General features: G+C 38.8%; 3 protein-coding genes across 25 annotated transcripts in view; 1 reads left to right on the top strand and 2 right to left on the bottom strand.

Moving 5' to 3' along the window:
* ALG5 (ALG5 dolichyl-phosphate beta-glucosyltransferase) overlaps positions 1–11562 on the bottom strand; it is a 35208-nt gene extending 23646 nt beyond the window's left edge. Inside the window, exons 1-5 of one of the 3 annotated variants that reach the window (XM_045566762.1) lie at positions 11430–11562; positions 8831–9002; positions 8398–8444; positions 7117–7185; positions 1909–2037 (exon numbers count right to left, since the gene is read on the bottom strand). In XM_045566762.1, the coding sequence (XP_045422718.1) occupies positions 1909–2037; positions 7117–7185; positions 8398–8444; positions 8831–9002; positions 11430–11495 (483 nt within the window). In that variant the 5' untranslated portion in view covers positions 11496–11562. The remainder of the gene's footprint in view (positions 1–1908; positions 2038–7116; positions 7186–8397; positions 8445–8830; positions 9003–11429) is intronic. The other 2 variants (XM_045566763.1, XM_045566764.1) reach the window with 2 other exon arrangements.
* A 1080-nt stretch (positions 11563–12642) lies between these two features.
* On the top strand, positions 12643–19603 carry EXOSC8 (exosome component 8). The gene is made up of 11 exons (XM_045567389.1): positions 12643–12701; positions 13219–13255; positions 13450–13513; positions 13905–13978; positions 15302–15347; positions 16082–16187; positions 16276–16321; positions 17122–17218; positions 18328–18448; positions 18930–19036; positions 19388–19603. Exons 1-11 carry the CDS (start codon positions 12685–12687, stop codon positions 19501–19503), a joined length of 831 nt encoding a protein of 276 aa, XP_045423345.1. The 5' UTR covers positions 12643–12684; the 3' UTR covers positions 19504–19603.
* The window catches only part of SUPT20H (SPT20 homolog, SAGA complex component), a 38680-nt gene continuing 35075 nt past the window's right edge, over positions 19516–23120 (bottom strand). For 14 of the 21 annotated variants that reach the window (XM_045567375.1, XM_045567384.1, XM_045567372.1 and 11 more), the window contains 3 exons: positions 22033–22138; positions 20771–20874; positions 19516–20005 (listed from right to left, as the gene is read on the bottom strand). In XM_045567375.1, the coding sequence (XP_045423331.1) occupies positions 19868–20005; positions 20771–20874; positions 22033–22138 (348 nt within the window). In that variant the 3' untranslated portion in view covers positions 19516–19867. The remainder of the gene's footprint in view (positions 20006–20770; positions 20875–22032; positions 22139–23120) is intronic. The other 7 variants (XM_045567379.1, XM_045567388.1, XM_045567386.1 and 4 more) reach the window with 1 other exon arrangement.

The following is a 23120-nucleotide window of genomic DNA, read 5'->3' as shown; positions in this document are numbered from 1 at the left end:
CTCACCCACTCCTCCAGCCTTATGGCTACCAGTCCAGCCACATGAAGCAGCAGTGGATCCTTTACTGTGGCTTGTTCTTTCACACCTCTGCGCCTTTGGTCATGTTCCTCCTCTGCTAAGCTCCCTGTCCCCGCCAACTTTTTTTGTGTGAATAACTCCTAACCCTCCTTGAAGACTCCATTCAGAATTTACCTCCCCTGGGAATTCTTTTCTGCTTCTCCCAGATGGAGGGCGGTGCCAACATTTTGCATATACTTCTATTGTATAATAGCATTTCCAACACTCTATGGCAGTGGTCTGTTTCCCTGCTAAGCTGTGATATCCTCAAGGATAGAATAGGTGTCTTTCATCTTGGTTATCTCTGATAAAGTGCAATGTTGGCTGAATAAACAAACAAATGGATAGATTTAAAGCCCATTTAAATTGAAGATATTGCATCAATTCTACCTTCTCTCTCTTTCACATATCCTGTGAGCCAGTTGGAGTGAATCACTGTTTCTAGTACGTATCCCAAGAGTTCCTACTTCTGTTTTTTCTGGCTTTGCTGAATGGCATGTCCTTTTCTCAAATCTTTCTTTATAGTTATCAGAGGGGTTAAGAGCATGGATTTCAGAGTTAAATTAACCTAACACAAATCTTGACTATACCTCAGCATCTATGTGACTTTGGATAACTTACTTTACCTATCTTTGCCTCACTGTCCTCATCTATACATATAATCAAAATAACAGCACCAAGCTCATTTGACACTGTGAGGAGGATTACATGCCATAATTATGGTGAAGTGGTTAATTTACTCTCCAGTTCAAAATAAACGATCGGTACATGGAAGCTGGCGTTCACCATCGTTAGAACCCTGGCTTCAATGACATCTCTTTTGTGAAACCTGCTATTTCCCTCATACGGCTGAGACTACTAGTTACCTACCCAAGACCTACTCTTTCCTTCTTCCTTCCTGATTTGGTTGGGGAAAAAAATGTTAAGAAAACAATTCTCAGCCTTCCTTGGAAGAAGGGGTGGCCCTGTGACACTATTCTGGCCTATAAGATGTAAGTGAAAGTTATTAGGTGGACTTCTAGGAAAGCTCCTTTAAAAAGGGTCAATCCAGCTGGCATGCATCTTTTAAATTCTGTCCTTCTCCTTCCTGTTTGGAATGTGGATGCAACAGCTAGTGCTCCAGCAGTCACCCTGTGTACATGAGGAAGAAGGAGTGAAAAGGTAGAAGCCCAGGTTTCTGATGACACTGTGGAATTGCTGAACAAGTCCTGGACTGCCTACCTCTAGACTTCTTTCGATGGGGGAAAAATAAGTAAATAAACCTCTAAGTAATTTAAGGAACTGTTATATGGGTTGTCTTTCACATATCTTGATTTTTGAACTTTCTTTCAGTGTATCTTGATTTCTGATACACCTCAGCTGAAAGAAATGTCTTCTTTCTTAGCACTCCATCTGTATGTCTCTCATAAGTACAATCATCTTCTTTTTCACTTATGCAAATGCTTAGACTACACATCTCATCATGGTAGAACCAAGTCAGATTCATTTTAGTTTACACATCAAGCATAACACAGTGCCTTCATATCGGTAAAACACAAAAGCATTTTGTAAATTGCAAAAATAATTAAAAAAATAATTAAATAAATAATACAAATCACATAATCTTATTATCTGGTAATTATATTAAAGATACACAGAGGTATATAACATTTTAAACTTTGATTAACATAAAATGTATTTTTATTAATCACCCAGTATTTTATAGTTATGACATGGTATTTTTAGATTTGATTGAAAATGTATTAAGTTATTTATTAAGAACATATTGTCACTAATTTGAATTGCTGGTATTCAGCCAGCCAGCTGTAGAACATACATGTATAGGTCTGCAAAAGAGGTTATTCAAAATACCTCTTTTAGGTAAAAGATGTTGAAAATACATATTACCATCCTAACAGCTCCGCCTTTCCCACGATTCTTCACCAGCGTTATCACTCGTATTTTGTCACTTCCATATCTCTGGCAATATTTAAAAGCTACCTGTCAAATTATATAAAAGTCAGAATAAGATTAAGTTGGACTCTAAGAGAGTTATATAAATTGGGTTTCTCATTTTGGCTCAGACACTGCTACTGAAGTTCACCCCTTTTGGTGACAAAATTATGCCCACTATACATTTTGGTGGCCCAGAAGAGTTGTAGAATTCCTGGTGCCAGGATATGACACTGACCTGCTAGGCTGAAGTCACAATTCAATTTCCTACAAAGAAATCACCAGAATAGGCAGTGATCTTCTCTTCTCTTGATTCCTCTACCTAAGCCACTGAGCTGCTAGAAAAAACAAAAGTTGTGTGCTAACTGACTGGTACAAACTTGTGATGGGCCCTCAATACTGGTTAGTGACATGTTTACTTGTTCCGGTAAGCAATTATTCCCCAGAGAGGTTGTTTGTATCCTGGACCATTTCCCCTCAATTTTTTTTCACTCAAGCCCCAATCTCTCAGCAGATATCTATACTATGACTTGTTCTTCCTCTTCTGAATCTTCAGTCTCTTCCTCTCTCCACTGGGTCCACAGCCTCAGACTTGCTAAAACCACAATAATCCTGTAATCTTCCCTTTGACTTCACAATTATCTTAAGCAACTGCCATCACTCTCTGATTTATAATCAAAGTCATGAAACAGTGATATACACTTGCCATCTACATTTCTCCATCACTCATTTATTCTTTTTTTTTACATTTAAATTTTTAAAATTTTTTAGGTCTTTTTCTCTTTAATTTCCAAATATTAAGAGGGTATTTTTGTTACATGGATATATCCATTGTACCATGGCTCACACCCTTTGCTTTTTTCCCACACACTCTTTCTATTTAACTGTACTCCATCAAAGGCACCCTCCCTTTTGACTGTCATTTCCATATAGCCGTAAAGTCATCTTTATTTGGTGTTTGCCCTCCTCCAACTATTCCTCTTCAGTTTTCACCACAAACTCCTCTCGCTCAGCTTGCCCCTTAAATGCTGATAATCACTACATGGACCAACCCTACCCTCTATAACCACACAGTGTGTGGGCAACCCTGGGCCATCTTCTCTTCTCCATACATAAGCTCAGTGGGAGCCACTGCACAGGTTTAATTACCACTTATATCATGAATCTCACATGTCTGTCTATAGTCCAGGCTTCTCTCCTGTGCCACCTACAAAAACCACAGAATTTCATTCATCTCCTCCTCTTATTCCTGCTCAGTCCATATTCCTCACAGCAGCAAATGGCATTGCTACCTCCCAAGTTGCTCAAGCTAAAAGCCTGAGAAGCACTTTCCCTTTCAATCACCTGTCACAATTCCCTGGCTACTGTAACTCATCAAATCGATTTCTAAAATGCCTCTCAGCTCCACGCCATCCCCACATCTTACTGACCCCATTCAGGGCCTTATCCCCTGAAGTCTCCACATCTCTAGCCTGACTCCGCAATTCATTCCCCAAAGTTTATGAATAACCTAATATGGAAATTGGTTCATGTTTGCCCTGTTCCAACATCCTCAATGATGACCTCTTGCTTAGTAAGAGTTCCTTATCATGGCATGGGAGACCCTTTGTGATGTGGCCCTCACCTAACCTTTTTAGCCAGTTTCTGAGGCTGCCCCATTAGTACCTTACATATCAACAGTATTTGAGATTTCTACAACATACTATGCTCTCAAACTTCTATGCCTTTTCTTGGAACACTGCCTTCTAGCTTTTTCACCTATCAGACCAGCTTAAGACTCAGCTGAAACACTATTTCTTTTTCCTAGCTTCCATGCCCATCCTCACCTTCCCCCAGGAAAAAGGAAAGTATAACTCTAATAATAATATATACTCCTAAGGCATTTTCTCATTCAACTGTTACTTTAGTCATTACGGAATGCAACTGTAGACTTTCCCAGCTAGGGTGTTAGCTACTTAACGGCAAAGATTAATATTTCTAGTGCCTGACAGAGTCTGGAGTTGATCAGTCTGAATGAGCAAGTGCAGCCAGGGTCCTTTGCACACTCCCGCCATAGCACTGTGGCAGGTGCCGTTAGCCAGCTGCCTATCCAACAAACAACGCCCTTTCTTCCTTGCTGTTATGGACCTGACCCTGCACAGTGACAACTGTGCAGCCCTAGGGGATGAACCAGGATTGTTCTAAGTCCTCTTTGCCAAGTACTTCTGCAGCCTCCCTGGCATGCCTGGGTAGTCACGTCACCAAGTTCTGGCTCTGAACTCTGGGTATGGTAGTGAGCATCAACTGGAGGGAGGGAGAAAGGAGTAGAGACTTCTGGAAAAGATTTTTACTCCTAGTTAAAAAGGAGAGAGGCACACAGATTCTTAAAGGCCTGGCTGTCTCTTACTGCTTCAGGACACATAATATTCAGAGCTGTGGCTATTTTGTGATGAGAGAGTGCGTGAAAACCAAGAAGATATGGACCCGGCAACTTCACAGTTTAAATGCTGAGCCAACACTAGAATCTAATATGTCCAGACTGCCTGGCATATGAGATAATTAACACATTAACTACCATGTGAGTTGTATTTAACTCATGCTAGTTTTGAGCTCATGGCCTTGTGAAGCAAAGCCTGCACAAAACCCTACAGTTGGTTCATGAAAATCTTACTTGTTGGTGTTCTTATTGTTACAGTTAATGTTGACAATTATAAAAATGTCAATTAAATGAATAGAAGTCAATAACAAATTTTTCATTTAATTAGAAAGGATTGTTTTGTTTTTGAAATTTTTATTGTATTTTCGTAATAAAACATCATGGCCCCAAGGAAAACATTTTTTTTTCCCCCAGTGTGGCAGTCAATGTGTCAAATGCCTTTATTATTTAAGCTACTGTCCCAGCTGATAAAAATACCAAACACACTGTGCTCTAATTACTTGGATCATGTCTCTGCTATGAGATGCAAACTCCTTCAAGGCAAAGAGTGGTCTTGCATCTTTGTATTTCAATACCAGTCAGAGCCCTTGACTCCTGCTCAACAGCTCAAGAAATGTCTATCCAAAGAACAATTTATTTGTGCTATTGATGTTTACCCTGAAATGGCACAAAGCTTGATAGTCATCACAAGACTCCAAAACCAGGAAGACAAAGTCACTGTGCAAGCTGAGTGAACCCAAAAGAACTTTACTAGGTCAGGATGAAAGGCTCCCCCTAAAGAGCGTGTGGTATCTTGGGAGGCAGAGGCAGGAGGACCGCCTGAGCCCAGGAGTTAGTTCAAGACTGCAATGAACTACAATCGCACCACTGCACTCCAGCCTGGGCAATAGAGTGAGACCATGTCTCCAAAAAAAAAAAAAAAGAAAAGAAAAGAAAATTACGGTATCTAGATTTGAAGAAAGCAAACTTTGTTGAAGCCACACCTGTTTGGAATAGATGCATGCTGAAGCTTTACAGTACGCCATCTGGAACACTCCAGCAGCTGTCACCTGCCCACTATTTGTGAACTGAGTTCATATCGAGTGCTTGTTCATCTTTCTGATATATTATTTAAGGACGTAATAAATGTCACTGTACAACTACAATATTCTCCTGTACTGTACTCCTTAGCCTGAAATTCCCTCAAGAACAAGAACTATATCTAAAATTTTCCTAATACCACTCCGACTGTGAGACATTTAACAGGCAATCAATAAATATTCAACTTAGGGGAAACTGGTTTCTTTTTTTAAAAAAATAAAAACTTCTACTAAATATGACTTCAAACTTCCAGTTTCTTCCAACCTTGGGGGCAGTGGGGCCAACTGCTAACCTCCTCCGCACCCGTCCCGCTGAGGAGAGGGTATCTCCGATCTTTCCAGGGGAGCAGCCTGCCACTCAGGGCCAAGGGCTGCCACGAAAGTGCTCCTCAGGAGAAGCTGCTTTTTTCCTCAGCTGGGCTGAGGCTGCTTCTGTATCTCAGCTACAAGCACCTAGTCTTTATTTTCGATGTTATTTTCTTCATGTATTAATAAACTGCTGAGACAGTTTGTGTTCCTAACTTTCATGTCACACTCACTATTCAAAGTGCAGCACTTACTTTTCCTCACCCAGATCCCACCAATGCTTTCTGGCCTCTATGCCTCTGTCTGCATAAGTTTTCCATCTGAATATACCATCCTCCACGCTCCTAGTTATAACCAACCTTGAAGGTTTAGTTCAAAGGCCACTTCCCTCTCTCAAATTCTTTATAGCATTCTACCTTTGGCCCCACTTTTTACCTGCATTACAATATTCGTGGGCTTGCCACACGCCTGCCCTGAGAGTCCTTCCACAAAGGGGTGGGCTCCTGTGTTTGTACGGCCCATCCAGTGTCTGGCACTTCATGCACAGCTAGTATTTAACAAAAATCATTAACTAATGAATAATCAAGTGAACGGATTATTTCTCTGTACATTTACTTTAAGGTCTACTATGGTGCTATTTAACAAGACTATTAAGAGTATCATAAATGAATCTTTTATTATAGAAACACCAAATGTCAAAAAAGAAAATGTGAGGCATTCTTAACAAAAACATTTAGATGTTTGGAGAGTAACTGACAAGGGACACTGGTGAGATTAAATAAAAAAATGTACTACTACAAAGATGAGTGCAGCTGTGCCAGGCAGATACAGCTCTAGCAATGTAGGAATAAAAAGGGATAACGCCTTGAGACACTGGCACCTCCCGGGGTAAACCTAGACAGGGTATGTCAAAGGACACACCTGATTCCCAGTGGCAGATACGAAGGCAGCCTCTTATTTGTATGATTGCCTTAAAAATTGTAATGCAAAGTAGTGCATAAGGAAAGGAACTATGCTTAGGAAAAAGGAAGCATAAACTGGTAGGCAAAGAGGATTCCCTAGAGGCCAGGGAGAAATGTTGTTGGGTATGTTCCCTCTCTATCGGAGATCTTCAAAGCTTCCCTGGTCTTATGGAGCAGAGGAACAGCTGGTATATTCTCCATCCTTCCATAAATGAAATCTGTTTTTTCTACTGCCCACACTATAACATTGGTGAATATCAGGCATAGTTTTAGGGTCCTCTGGTGAATGGAGATGAGATTTCACATGCGCTAAATTATTCTTTATTTTCTATCTACTGGCAAGTCTAAAAGCAAGTGCATTTACCTTTGAAGTCTGGTCTTTACTGCCATCATCAACTACTATCACCTCGTAAGTGAATGTAGGATCTTGTTTCTGCAAGAAGCCAAAATAACATAACAACACAATTTGGCATAACCGTCATCAAGAATTCTAATAAAACCGTATGTTATTTAAAAAACAATTTAGTGTTGCTGTGTATAAATTTGAATATAAATATTACTGCACAAACCACATAAACTAAAAAGGCTAAGAACAAGAAAAGGAAAGATACTGAGTGGGAGCAATGGTGAATGCTGACTAGATCTCTGCTGCTCTTCCCCATCCACCCTGTACCACGTCGGTGGAAGAAGCCGGGTACTTGTGGTGCCACAGCACATCTGTGAGAGGCTACAAGTGTACGAGGAAAAAGCGCGTGAGGTTTGAAGTCAGAGAGACTTCCAACTCGGCTGCAGCACTTCTTAGCCTGATGACCCTGGGCACCTTAACTTTTTTGGCCTGTTTTCTTATTTAAAAAAAAAAAGAACAGAACAACCTGGTCCACGTGGCTGGTGGAAGACTACTTGCAATTGAAGCAGCAGCCTCACACATAATAAAGGCTAATTCCCTTCCTCTTTTCTTTAAATTTAATTTTTGGAGTAGGTTATATGGCCTCTACTCTTTCAGTGAATCTTCCATCTTCTCTTTATATAAAAAACTTAAAAGCAAAGTACATCAACACAAAGAATTTTTTTTTTTAAAAAAGAACCAGCTATAAAAACTCACTTAATTTTTAACCTCTCCAAGGAGATTCCAATAGGCAGCTGATGTAATAAAAGAGGGTTGTATATTACTTTTCTTCTCTTTACATATGGAAAAGAAGAGGAGAATATATGAGGGGGGAATCTTGAGAATAATAAAGAAATACAAAAAATAATTTCAACTTAAGTCTTTAAAACATATAGCTCTTTCTTAAAAGTCAAAAAGTAAAAACAGCATTGTGTCATTAATATTAATAGAAAGTCTGCAGATATACACTGTCACTCAATTTTAAATATATCATCAGGAAAGAGAGGATAAAAAGTAGGTAGGAGGGTACAGAAACAGAAATTTCAGCCTTCCGGTTTGTCCGGGGGTCACCCGCCTGCCCCAGCGGTAGTGTGCTATATTGCTGGGCTTGCCCGATAGCAACGAGCCGAGCAGTGGGCAGCCCAGCCACTGGGGCAGTGCCAGTACTGTCTCTCACAGTGCATCTAGCTTGGGGTCCACAAGCTGGTGACCTGATCTAGCTTTAACTGGAGCATCATTTTAAAAGAAAAAACTTGATACCTGTCTCTTCTCTAGATAGCCCAGAGCTTCATCCATCATCACAGGCACTTAAAGAAAAAAAATACATTAAAAATCGCTTTTGAAAATTATTTTCCAAGCCCAGCATACTCATTTTAAATGTGGAAAAAGTCCCAATACTCTAATAAGCCCCTCTGGGACTTTCTCCCATGACCATTCCCATCTGGAATGTCTGTCTGCTGCTCACATTTTGCTCATCGCTTCTCTGGAACACTTCGGGCCCACGGCCTCAGGATGCTGTCCTGTTCATGGCAGAGAATATCACGTGCCCTCTTCTGAACCACGACAACTACCAACTATACACTCACCACAGCCCACATCTATTACTGTTCTGGGAAAGATAGTGAAGTCAAATACTTTAAATTTCTTTTTCTTCTCAAATTATCCCTTACCAAAAAAATTAGATAGGGCTTACACCGTTTTTCTTCATTGTATGAAGGCACGACAATAGAAAGTTGTTTGGTAGGTGAGTCCCATATGCTGGGTAAAGTTTCCTTCTGGCCTTTGGCATTTAAGAAGAACTTCTCTTCTTCATGTCGATAAAGTGATGGCATTTTTGTAGCAGTTATAAATGCAACAATGAAAATCTAAAAGCAGGCAGACATAAAAAAAGAAATTATGTTATGCTGACTTTTTTTTATATTTGTTAGACATCATCTACATGATTTTATTTTTTCATGGAATACTGTTTTTCATTCATTAAAAATGGTCTGGAGGTGACTCCAAAATTAGATAGTCAGTCCCCTAATTATTTCCCTTTTTCCATTAGTAAAGAGCTAATGCCTTAGCAGGCTATTAGTTTCTTCCCGTCTGTCATTCCCCAGGCCTCATCCCAGATGTAACAGGGAACAGTTATACATGAAGTCCAGTCCCAAAACCCCGATGCCGAGTACACATGCACTCATGCACACACACAGTGGGGTGCCGCCCCTACTTGGAGCCTACATGTGACAGAGGACAAGTTCATATTGTAGTTGGAAGGTATGGGGTGAGGACAGACTTCCCATGCAGGACCAGACAGACCCAGAATACGAAGGGAAGATTCCCCGGCCCCCATAGTAGAAACCAGTAAATGCTTAATGTTTTTGATACTTATCCCAAATATGAATTCAGAAAATAGTACTTTCTGCAGTAAAGTATCAAAACTTGTAGGCTACCTTCCATAAGCACTTGGAAGATAGCTTTGGAAATAACCATTCTTTGTAGCATTGTTTCTGCTGGTACATTTTCTGCTTTCAAAACAATCTACATATTTTGATGACTATTTACATTTAATAATATTCTATTGGGTACAAACAGAAAGTAAATATGCTTCTGAGTAGTATGAACATAGAGGCAGTACCCCTAAGTTCCACTAGTTGTGTGACATTTGAGCATATGAGCTCATTTCTTCAACCTGTTTCCTCACCAGTAAAATGAAGCTAATATTTGTGTCACAATATTGGTTTAAAGATCAAATGAGATAATCCCTACTAAACTGAGTACGAGACCCAACATATAGTTAAGTACCGTGCTAAATAAATGGTTGCTCTTATTATTACTTCAAGCTGGTGGAATTACACACTTAAATCTGTGCAACAAATTTAACATAAAGCAGCTTCAATCTAGGATTGTGTCAAACTCTGCCCCACTGAAAACCTGGTTTGCTCAGAAACCTGAAATCTCCCCCTTAATAGAAGGGACAAAGAGGACTCCTTCTTCATCCAGACACATATCAACAAAGAAGTCAGGATGCATTGCATTTTCTCTATCTAAACTGCTCCTAAACTGTAAATTTACATACCCTCTGAGAAGATGGCATAGTGCCGCAGTCCCCAACCCCCAGGCAGTGGACCAGTATCGATCCCGGGGCCTGTTAGGCACCCGGCTGCACAGCAGAGGGTGAACCCAGGCAAGTTGAGCAAAGCTTCATCTGTATTTACAGCGGTTCCCCATCAGTCCCATCACTGCCTGAGCTCTGCCTCCTGTCAAATCAGTGGCAGCATTAGATTCTGCATTATAGTGAGTTGTATAATTATTTCATTATATATCACAATGTAATAATAATAGAAATAAAGGGCACAATAAATGAAATGCACTTGAATCATACCAAAACCTTCCCATTCCTCCCCCGCTCCAATCCATAGAAAAACTGTCTTCCATGAAACTGGTCCCTGGTGCCAAAAAGGTTCGGGACCGCTGGCATAGTGGCTTTCCTGGTACTGCTGTTTCGGCAGCTAATCTGAACGCCAAGGAACCTGAAATCCCATCCACTTACTAACGAGGTGGCAGGATCATTCGAAATTATGTTGCAGAGAGTTCACCTGGCAAATTTTCTACCACTTATGGATCAGCAAGTGGCAAGTCTTCACTAATGTTTTTCTGTTTCCAGAGTAATGGCAAAGAAAACAGTTTGCATCCTATGGTCCTGCCTCGTTTGGAGGCAGTCTATTTCGGGTGTTTAATTGTAGCACACAACGACCCCCAGACATATGGTAACCTGAGGTGGCCTATCTCTCTTGCTCCCCCTGCGGCTGATTTATCCCAATCGGTGACAAAGCTCCATCACCACTTCCTATGGTATCTGCTCAACCACACCAGGGAAAGGGAGAGTCTAGAGAGCACACCCCTTCTGGGGGCTCAAGTCCTCCGCGGGAGGCGCCAGACTGCACGGGATGCGGGCCCAGGGGAGAGTATGGGCGAGGTCAGGGCAGACAGGGCAGGTGGGCAGCGCATCCGGGGACCAGGGCGAGTGAAGCGGGGGTGGAAGGCTGGGAGGGCGCGTCCCGATGTGAAAAAACACACAAGGCTCTGAGCACATAGGGAGATAAGGTTCCAAGAGAAAAATAAAGAACTGGAGAAAAGGGGGGTAAAATTCCAGGAGAGGAAATTCTGGGGACAAGCATTAGAGGGACGGTGGGTGAAAAGGGACATGTCAAAGAGCGGGCAGCGCGGCGGCGGGGACGCCTGGGGAGCGCAGTCTCCAGGACAGCGGCGAGCCCCGGCCCGCGCCGGTCCCCAACCCCTGTCCTCACCAGTATGAGGGCTGCGGCCACCAGCGCCACGCCGAGCAGTGCCAGCTGCAACAGGAGCGGGGCCATCCTCCATGCCGAGGCCGCCACCGCCCGCCGCCCTATCCCGGGCCTACACACACGCGGAAGCGCGCCCTTACAGCCCCGCCCCCCGCCGCCAGAGAGGCGGTGCCGGCCGGGCGCCCGCCGCCCACACTGCCCCCGCGTGGCGAGGCGGAGAACACGCAGTCTCGTGTGCTAAGCGCCCGGTCCGTGGAGAAGCGGGCACTGGGTTCCCTAGTAGGGTTACCCCATTTAGCAAGTAAAATAACAAGACGTCCCTTTAATTTGAATTTCAGATAAGCAACTAATAATTTTTAACAGCCTTACTGAGATATTCACATACCATACAATTCATCCATTTAAAGGCTTTTGGTCTGTTACATTGACTTTTTAAAAATTCTGGTAAACTAAACCAAAATTTGCCATTTTAACCATTTTAAGTGTAGAATACAGTCAGCAACATTAAGAACACTCACGATGCTGTGCAACTATCACCACTATCTAGCTCGAAAACTTTCTCCGCTCCCCCCAGCTTATGGTAACGACTAACAGCATGCACTGTTTGGGGCATACCCATACTAAAAAAATTACTGTTTATCTCCATTTAAGTGTAATTGGGTGTCCTGTATTTTATCTGGCAGCTCTACCTAGGAGCGAGATGGAAGCGTCCAGCCACGACATGGTCTACAACACAAGCTGATCTGGAGCCAGCTCAGGACCTGCAGCGTAACCTGGTGGGGACGATGAGCGCACACAAAGTTCAGGAGCAGAGAGCCCTTTACCTGGGAAGAGGCAAGCCCAGGGCCCAGCCTGAGACACAGGCGGGAAAAAGACGCAGAAATATTGGAATAATATGCCACATGCAATATTTGATTTTTCGCTCGAAATCCTGTTTTCTCTTGTTGGCGTTAGTTATCCTGAACTACAGAACAAGCTTTTTTACAAAGAGGGACACTTAGTCACTTCTCTAAGAGCAGATTCGTCAAAATACGTCCAAGGCAAGGAAACCTAGAGGGGCGTCTGGCGAGGGAAGGTCGATGCGAAGGCGGGCCCAGGACCACTCTCATTGCATCCCTGCCTTAGGCGTCCCCTGCAGAGGGAGCAGGGCCCGGGCGTCTGTGGCGAAAGTACGGCGGCGGAGACGGCGCTCGGGCCGTACGGACGGCGCAGGCGCGCGGAGGCGGAGCGGCGCAGGCGCAGGCACGCGGGCGGGAAGATGGCGGCTGGGTTCAAGTGAGTGTCGGTGGCCGGCGGATGGTGTTTCCTTTAACTCTAAACTGAGATTTTCTCATCTGGAGGGTGATGCCGCCAGGGTTCCTTTTGTTTTCTCCGCCGAAGCAGGAGACGGTGGGAGGGCCTTCATAATTGAAGGATATGCTAAATTTCAGTTACAGTGAAAATAAATATGTAACTTTCTTTCCCCATTCCCTGAATTACCTAGTAAGGTGTAGCTCTTTCATGATCACTAATCTCAGAATCCCTGCTTTATAGCAAGAATGAAAGGGTTATTTTAACACCTGGACTAATCCTCTTTTAAAGATTTCCAAAGGCTGTGGACTCCAATCTAATTATTTAAAGTCACAGCAGTGAATGTGATTGCTGCTACAAGAATTTCTACTTTCTGTAATTACTTTTAGTTACAAATTGTGGAGATTTATGCTGCATCACCACACTTAAGATCTTTCCCAGTTTCTGGATTTATGTTAAGATTCATTAACTTACCTCAGATATATTTTAACACGTGTTTCAGAACCGTGGAACCTCTGGACTATTACAGGAGATTTCTGGTGAGTAAAGATGGTTATGTGCACGTTATACCTTTTGATAACATCATATGCTGCTTTTAAAGATAAATTTCAAGTAATTTAATTCATTTTAAGTAATGAGGTTTAATGTGTTTCCCCTGGTGTTTTGTAAAATATGTAAGAGACACTGAGTAAAATATGTAATCTATATTCATATAAACATAATATTTATTTAGAAAGAGAACTGCCGTCCTGATGGAAGGGAACTTGGTGAATTTAGGACCACAACTGTCAACATAGGTGAGTATATATTTTCCAGTTTCAACTGTATGACATTTACAAGTCTTAGTCGGTGTACCACTTAAACAGCTTTTCCACTAAGTATCTAAGAGATTTGATGCTTTTGTGTCAAGAGATTTTTCTCTGTACAACAGCTCTGTGACTGAATGAAAAATAATTAAGTCAAATTCAAGGACAAGTGAATAATTCTTAAAACATTAATTTTAAATGGTGTAAATAATTATAAAATAAATGACCTGAACATGGAATAAATTTTCATAAGCAACTGAGATGTGTAGCAAGATAATCATATGCTTTAGTAAGCTAAAATTTAATTTTACTTATATAGATAATTCTGTAGCTGTTTTCCTTCTATGAACTTTTCATTTTGCTTAAATACATATCTTTTCAGGTTCAATTAGTACTGCAGATGGTTCTGCTTTAGTGAAGCTGGGAAATACTACAGTAATTTGTGGAGTTAAAGCGGTATGTTTAACATATATTCTATTGAGATTTGAGTTACCAAATTAGCTTCATATATTTATTAGATTGTAAGGTACCCCTATAATTCTACCGATAAAGCAGTCAGGTATCAGTTTTTTAGTGTTTTAGTTTCCCAAGAGCTTTCACCTATGAGTATTAGATAATACAACCTACTGACTTATTATAATTTATGAACATTTGTCAAGTGTACTGAAACTTTTTAAATCTTTATCACCTTTAATTTTTAAAGAATTCGGTTGTATCGTTTCAGAAATTGAGATTTTTAGTGACATCTCTTAAGCCAGGGATAACATTTAATCTGTGTCTGTGGAAAATTGAGATTGTTCCATAGAAAAGTTTGAGGAATAGGAGCCACCATCTACTGAGTACCTACTGTGTTCCAGGCACCTTACTAGGTGCTTTACAGAATTATCCAGTTTAATCTTCAAAACAATCATTTATTTCTCTCCGTCTCCTGTTTTATAGACGAGGCTCAGTAACTTGTCCATGTACACAAGGCTCATAAGTAGAAATTACAACATAAATCTGACTCCAAAGCCTTTGCTTTTTTGACTACATTATACCCTGTGTTGCTTAACCTCAGTTGAGATTCTTCCTCAATAAAGTTGGGGTGATATCTAACAGTAAGATATGAGTACTTCTTGCCAGGTTTTATGCTAGGAACTTAATGGCATATCTTATTTGACCCTTAGGATGAGGAAGTTAAAGGTTAGAGGTAACTTGCCCAAAGACTCTCAGCCAGTAAGTGTGTGACATTTGAATTGGGGTAGTAATGATTGCATAGCTTTTGCTCTTGACCACTGTACCACCAGTTCCTCAATCTGGAATCAAATTCAGATTCTTGTTTACTGAATGAGTAGAAGGGAGGGTGGGGCAGAAACCCAATTAGTATTTTTTAAAAGATCCCCAGGCGACTTTTCAGGTCTCTCTCAACCCGAAAATCTCGGCCCAGGTCCCTCTCTTGGGACTCGTTACCCTCACCCCGTGGCGCTCCAATAAAGCCTCTTTACTTATCCCTTTCAAAAATAAATAAATAAATAAAAGATCCGCAGGTAATCTTGATGAGCAGCACCATAGTGTAGTCCACTATACTATACTGCCTTCTTACCTTGCAGAGATACTGTGAGGTTCAGTGCTAATGTCTTTAGAGCCCTTAACAGGATTCCCCAAGCATACATAACTCATGATGTGGTAGTTAACTCGCTAAGATGGTCTTTGGTAGAGCCATGCATAACTGATTGCTAACTATCTTCACAATTTTTTAGTAGCTTTGTTCAATAGGAAACCTTTCTTTTACTTCTGTAGGAATTTGCAGCACCACCAACAGATGCCCCTGATAAAGGATATGTTGGTAAGTTAAATGATTTTGTAATTCTAATACGAATCCTTTAATATGTTTAATAATAATTTTATTTTAAGTCCTAGTATTTAAGGTAAAGAAAATTATTCCTAATATTCAGAAATACGTAGAATTGTATCATATCCCCCAAAGTTTTCTGTATGTTTTAGCAGAAGATAGCATAATAGGAAGATAATAGGACTTCATAAATTTAACCCTTATCAAACTTGGTCAAATTTTGTTCATACAATCAGATGTCAAGAAAATAGAATTTTTTTAGGCAAAGGGCTGTCCTTGCAAACTTTTGTTTCCATAGGGATTCTGAACACTGCGATTTTTTTTTTTCTTGTTTTGGACCATTTGTTCTTTATGGTAAGAACCAACATTTTTCAAATGTAAAAAAGTTGGGGTGTGAGCAGAGGGGCTATCTTCTGTTACAGACTGAGCTGTTTTGAAAGAAATAAGGAAAACTTTCGTGAAGGATTTAGGAGGAATGAGGCCTAATTTATAGATTTTAAAAAAATTTGCATGGAAAAAAAGTCAGAAAAATATAAATTTCACTTTATCTAAGCCTGGGAGTCTTACAGAGACCAGAAAGAATATAATTATAATGTTTCAATGCATTCTACTTGGAAAAGCTTATAGTCATGGCCACAATTGCCTTTACTGTGTATTGCTAATACCTTTAACATTTCAGTAAACCAGAGGGTTAAGTTTAGTTCACAGCTGTAGAGTGTTTCTTTCAGTTCCTAATGTGGATCTACCACCCCTGTGTTCATCAAGATTTCGGTCTGGACCTCCTGGAGAAGAGGCGCAAGTGGCTAGCCAGTTCATTGCAGACGTCATTGAAAAGTGAGACCACATGGTAAAATTTTACTATGATTCATTTTCAGATAGTTTTTGACCTTTCGTTTACTGTGCTCTTTGTCGTTAAATCAAGTTCACAGATAATTCAGAAAGAGGACTTATGCATTTCTCCAGGAAAGGTAAGAGGAATAGAGAAGCTACAAGCTTTTATTAATTCTGAAGTGTTTTTGGGGGGTGGGGAAGGGAACAGGGAAATCTCAACACAAAGCACAGTAGCCTTAAATGTAGATGTATAGATTTTAGATGGAATTCAGTAAAATAAGTTTTAAATTATGTCGTTTATAAAAAACAAACAAGTTTGACTGACTTACTGCCTCTTTGGGAGCTACCTTTTAAGCTGGGGTAACTTTTCCCCCTTAACTTTTATTAGAGAAAAATGCAGTTATTTTTTATTCCTTATAGCAGATTAATTTCTGATCATGCTAACGTGTTTAAGGTGAACCCACACAGGAGATTCCAAAAGTTTGTTTGAAAACATAGAACTAGGTTGATTAGAACCTAGAGAGCTTTTTCTATTAGATCACAGACTGATTTATTAGCACTGTAAAACCTAAACACTTCATGTATTAACATTTCTGTGGGAAAATTCATTTTGAGTTTTAGCTAGAGCTTTCAAAAAACACTTCCCTCATCTGCTAACCCAGCAACAATGAAAATTTCTTCTACATCTATTATAATTCCCTTTGAGGTAAATGGAGATGTTTACTTATCAGCTTGATAGTCAAAAACCAGCTTTCACAAAACCTGTCCACTCTCTTTTGATTTTCTGTTTTACATAGGGCAAAGCATTTTTTAAAGTTTTTGAGCCCTGAAGGTTATCTTGCTTGTTTGAGGGTTCTGTGGTTCTTAAATCTAAGCAAATAGTATGTTCTACCCTTTAGGAGGCTTTAATTTCCTGTTGTGTGTACTCTTATTTTAGCTTGCTTGGGTTCTATACTGTGATCTCATTTGTCTTGACTATGATGGAAACATTTTGGATGCCTGCACGTTTGCTTTGCTAGCGGCCTTAAAAAATGGTAAGCAACCTTTAAGGCACTGTTTCTACTAATGGGTCAGAATGTTCTTCTTAGTGAAACTTTTAATGTACATTTGCTCAATAAATTTTTAAAATGATTTTTAAGATTTAGCTATCATTCATGTGTTTGTCAATTAATGAACATAACACTGACTTAGCTTTCCAAATATACTTGGAAGCTTTATATTTGCTAACTGAATGCCTTTTAGAGTGTTGCTTTGACTGTGTCCATCTATTAATATTTGGGTTAGGACTGCAATCCTTCCCAAAATAGCATTATTATGGGGTAATAAGAGTTGTAACTACAGGCTAGGTGATTGGTGAAGATCTGCAAGTATTCTCTAAGGTTTTTATGTTATGTTGCCAAAAGGAGTAGATTGGATTGTATTGTTTTTACCGTAAGGCCATAGTAACAGTAAATTCCCTCAGTAAGAAGTCTAGGTAAATTGATTTGTTATGGATTTTAGTGACTTGTTCATATTCTCTATCACTGCCTTGCAGAATTGATAATACAACTAACTGGAGGTAGAAAAAGTAGTAAGCATAGCATTATTACAGTATAGTTGTTAAAGCAGGGACTGAAGTTTGAATTCTGGCTCTATCACTCTGTGCTAGTTACTTTATCTGTAACAAATGAGGATAAACAGTACTAACTTAGTAAGACTGTTGATGATTAAATAAATACAATTAAAATGTGAAAATGCTTAAAATAGTACCTGGCATTTAGAAAGTGGGAGACATTTTACCTATTAATCATTTTGATTAAGCTAGGTGTGGTGGCACACACCTGTAGTCCAAACAGGGAGGGTGAGGCAGGAGGCTTGCTTGAGCCCAAGAGTTTGAATCCAGCCTGGGCAAGATAGCAAGACACCTGTCTCTAAAAATTAAAGAAAAAAAAAAAAAATTTTTTTTTTTAAATGAAGTGCTAGGCAGGAATGGCATATGTTCTGAAAAACAGTGTTTATACCCACTATATTTACCTTAGTTGTTCTAAGATACTTTTTATAGAAGAATGTTCTGGACAAGTAAAAAGGAGAGAAAAGTGAGTTAACAAAGCATAGAAACTGTTTAATAGTAGAGACTGACTTTACATATTTGCCCTTTTCCTAGTACAGCTGCCTGAAGTTACTATAAATGAAGAAACTGCCTTAGCAGAAGTTAATTTAAAGAAGAAAAATTATTTGAATATTAGAACTCATCCAGTTGCAACTTCCTTTGCTGTGTTTGATGAGTAAGTCAATCAAATGTAAAAAACAATGCCCTTTAACTCTTCAGGAAATGCCTAAGGTGATCCTATATCCTAGAGTTTGCCCTGACATTGTATTTATACATGTCCCTGCACAATTATTTCTGGTCAACCTGTCCACTTTCATAAACATTCTGATTTGAATGATCAATTCTATGCTCACTTTATCTTTTCCTTGCTTTCAGTTATCCCTGTGTAATGTTAATTTTCAATTCTTTTACTAAAGACTTACCTGAATCTATCTAAAAAATTTGCAAGATACTATAATATATTTACAAATTGAAGAGCAAAATTTCTTACAAGTATTAGATTATAGGCTGCTATTAACTTTTCTGTTTTCCTACCAGTTCTATTCTAGCTCTTGTATCTGACATCAATACCTAGGCTAAAATGCAGGTAGTATATTTAGTATTCTTTTAAAGTAAAATTTGTTGCACAGATTGATAACTTATACTTTTTCTTGTAGCACTTTGCTCATAGTTGACCCTACTGGAGAGGAGGAACATCTGGCAACTGGAACCTTAACGATAGTAATGGATGAGGAAGGCAAGCTCTGTTGTCTTCACAAACCAGGTATGTTCCTGCCACTTCAGTTCTAAACATATATAGGTGAAAATTCAGTGTGAGCTTTATATTATGGAGGGCCAAATGAAATGTGGGATATTTTATTATTTACCTAATGTAAGTTTACTATAGTTTCTTTGCCACCTGAAATTCCTTACATTTTTATGTTGTTTTATCAGTGGCTCTTAAACTAAAGGCATACATCAGAATCACCTGGAGGTCTTGTTAAGACATTAACTTGCAGTTCTTGAGACCATATCCCTGATTTACATTTTCCATTTTTTTTGTTTTACAATTTGACATGATGTTGATGTTTTACAAAGTAAGATAACTGATTAAAGTACTGGCACAATTTTTCAGGTGGAAGTGGACTGACGGGAGCTAAACTTCAGGACTGTATGAGTCGAGCAGTTACAAGACACAAAGAAGTAAAAAAACTGATGGATGAAGTAATTAAGAGTATGAAACCCAAATAAATAGCCACAACGTTTTCAAAACAGATTTGTAAAAATTGTATTTGTTGAACTGTGCACAAACCTTTTATACTAAATAAATATCAAACTACATTCTTCTGAAGGATGTTTCTAGTATTTCTTAGGTCACTTCCATATATATTTAGGTACTGTGAAACCATTTTTAAAAAGCAATGACTTAGGCAAATCAACCCTAGTTTGTTAAACCATTTCCCTGTTTTTATTTAAAAATCATAGGGTTGTGCTTCTGTATAAAGTTTGTACATCTAGCAATGTAAAATACTGACACATTAAAAAACAAAAATGAAGTAGAAACTCAATCCTTTTGATTCAATGCTCTTGTGTTTAAAAAAAAATAATGCAAGACTCAGAATTTTGGAGTGGTTGGCGTGCCTCTCTTCATTTTACTTTTTGACTGGCTGCCTGTATGCCGATGACGATGTAGCTGAGCTGTTTGTGCTGCTGCTGCTGCCATAGCCATTTGATGCTGCAAGAATCGCAACTGCTGCAAAAGGGAGGAAAAAAAATACCAAGTTATGTTAAATGCAGGTAGGTGTGGAAAGGTGCTTTTCCTGAGAGTGACGAAAACAACAAAACTGAAAGGGAGAAAGCACCAAGATAACAAAAAGGGACTATACCACATGGAGACAATGCACAGTCAAACAGCACCAGTGGCACAGAAGCCTGCTGAGGGCTTTAAAAATGATTCTTGGCAAACTTCAAAATTATGTCTGTTACTTTGCCCTGCCAGTCTATATTGCAGTAACTCAGCAACTTCAGTTACCATTTTGTTGTATGATGATAGTTTATAGCAATATAAAACCACCCTAAATATCGAGATAGTCAACTATGTTATGCTGACTTTCCTTCCTAAAATAATACTATAACATTTTTCTAAATAAACAAGTATGACAGTTACTAATAGGAATACTTTTCTGCAGTACAATATTAGAAAGGTAACAATTGGCACTTACAACTGTCTATTTCAAAATATACTGCAAGCTAGAAAAGTATGTTAATTAATGTGCCACCAGCACTTCATTAAAGATTTAAAATTAGGAAAAGAGTATGGCTTAAATGTACAAAATATATTCAGTGCTCCAAGTTGACTGGCTAAAATGTCAGACTTTTAAATAAAATTTGCTAAATTATTTACCAATTACTGTATAGTCTTAAAAGACAGTAATATAATTCTAAAGCAAGGTATTCTGAGGTACTTTTGGAGCAGAGTATCTTTAAAAATGTAATCAGAGTGAAGTTGCTGGATTACTTGTATCTGTTGCTGCTGCTGTTGAAAGGCAGAGGAGAGCTGGAATCTCTGCTGAGGAAGGCTTTGCTCAGGTCTGTTCTCGGCAGAGCCAAGCTGAGACAACACTACAGAGAGGAGAAGGGGAAAGCAGGCCAGTCAAAAAGTTTGAAGGCTACCAGGGTTAGAAAAGGACAACACAGAAAATGAAATAATAGAAAAGTTAGCAGTATGATTAATCTTAAGTATCAAATCATAGACATTTCAGAATAAATTTAGTATAGTCTCCTGTTAGTTGATGGAACTTTCTGGACAAGGAAAGGGAAGGGAGTGCAGGTGTGCCAAGGCACTGTATCCCTTCCTCTCTTCTCTTGCAGTTCAGTGAAATTTGATACTGGTGCTATTTTGTTTAGAAGACTTTCTTTTAAATGTAAAATAAGAGTACATTTGGAAATTCACAGCTCTGAATTATTACTTTTTGTAAGAATTAGGTATTTCCAAAATAAAGACTTTGATTATTCTATTCTAAAAGACTCCTAAATTCAGACACTGGAAGTTATATAGGAATTCTAAAGCCATTATAGTAAGCCCACAGTGATGATAATGTCAAAATACTGGAACACAATCACTCATTCAATCTTCAAACTCCATCATAGCTGTCTTATACACGTCTTACTGGTTTTAATTAAATATGAAGTTAGAATTATTGTCTTCAATTAACAGGATAATCACTAAAGGTAACTCTGGCTCATAAATCTGCTAAGTGGTGAATAGTAATTAGTTTAATCTCATTTTTTTCAAACGACAAAAGTGGCTTACAGAAGTTATACTACTGACCATTAAGATTTAAGTCATTTATACAACTACAAGCTACTAGAATGAGACAAAAGATTATGCAATCGAGAAAAATGTAGTCTCAATAACCCAGGAAAACTTTAAAGTTATTAAGATAACTAAGACCACTACTAGCAAATACTGAAAACAGCCTTGGTAGCTTCCCAGGAAGTTGGATAATTATGTAAAGTTTTGGCAGTAAACTTTAACATGAGGAAAAAACAACTGCCATAAATATATGTAACTCAAAGCTCTTTTAATTAATCAACTGTCAGTGAAAAAGACCTCAAGACAGTCATCAGTTGATTTAATAGTTCACACATTAAATACAAGTTTACTTTTTCCTGATTACTGCTTGCAAGGGAAGGAAAAGAAAACTTTTAAGTGGTGAGACCCCAAATACACTAGCTACTTCAAGTAAATTCTGCAGATGAAGTTATGAAAATACCTACCAGCTGCCTGTGACTGCATAAAACTCCCTACACCAGTAAGGTTAATAACAGCAGCTTGCTGAGCAGATAAGGTCTGTTCTTGACTGGTTGAACCTTGTTCAGAACCCTGAATAAAAAAATAACAATGACTTATATAAAAAGGAAAAACAATTTTGAGTTGGTGAAAAGGAACTAGAATTTTTTTTTCCTCTATAAGAAAAAACAATATTAGACTAGGTCTTATAAAAAGAATAATGTAAGGGAAAAACTTAAAAGGTATTTAAATAAGCAATAATAAATTTATGGTATTTTGAAAAAACTTCAGTTTTCAGAATTGAATCTGTACTTATTGTTTGCTATATTAATAATTCCTAAAGCTTTTATAAAACCATATTAAAACAACTTTGTAAAGCTTAAAACATCCTTTGTAACATAAACATAGTACTGGAACTTCTAGCCAGTGGAGTTAAGTCAAGAAAAGGAAATAAAAGGCATAGAGATTGTAAAAGAAAAAAGAAAACTGTCCTTAATTTGCAAATGGCACAACTGTCTATGTAGGAAATCCTGAGGAATCTACAAAAAAGGTCCTAGAACTAGTAAATTCTGTAGGATTGCAGGATACAGGATCAACACACAAAAATCAATACTACACACTAGTAACGAACATGTGTGGAAATAAACTAAAAATAATACTATTCACAGGGGCTCAAAAAAAAAAACAAAACAAAAAAAAACAAAAACTCAGGTATAAATGTAACAAAACATATACAGGACTTATATGCCAAAAACTGTAAAACATCGATTTTGGCTTAGATAGAGACATATTGTTTTCATGGATTGGAAGACTCATGTAATAAAGATGGCAATTCTCCCACAAACTGATCGATAAGTTTAACTCCTTTAAAAATTCTAGCAAGTGTTTTGTAGATACAGACAAGTTGATTCTAAAATTTATATGGAAAAGTATAGGATCTAGACTAGCTACAACAAATCTGAAAAAGAATGAGGTGGAGAAGACATAGACTTACTACATAATCTACAGTGATCACGACAGTGTGGTACTGGCTGAGGAAGGCAGTTAGATAGATCATCGATGGAACAGAACAGAG

Source organism: Lemur catta, chromosome 13 (assembly GCF_020740605.2).
Source record: "Lemur catta isolate mLemCat1 chromosome 13, mLemCat1.pri, whole genome shotgun sequence".
NCBI lineage: Eukaryota > Metazoa > Chordata > Mammalia > Primates > Lemuridae > Lemur > Lemur catta.
The sequence above is the reverse complement of the archived record's forward strand: the minus strand, read 5'-3'. Positions and strand labels throughout refer to the sequence as shown.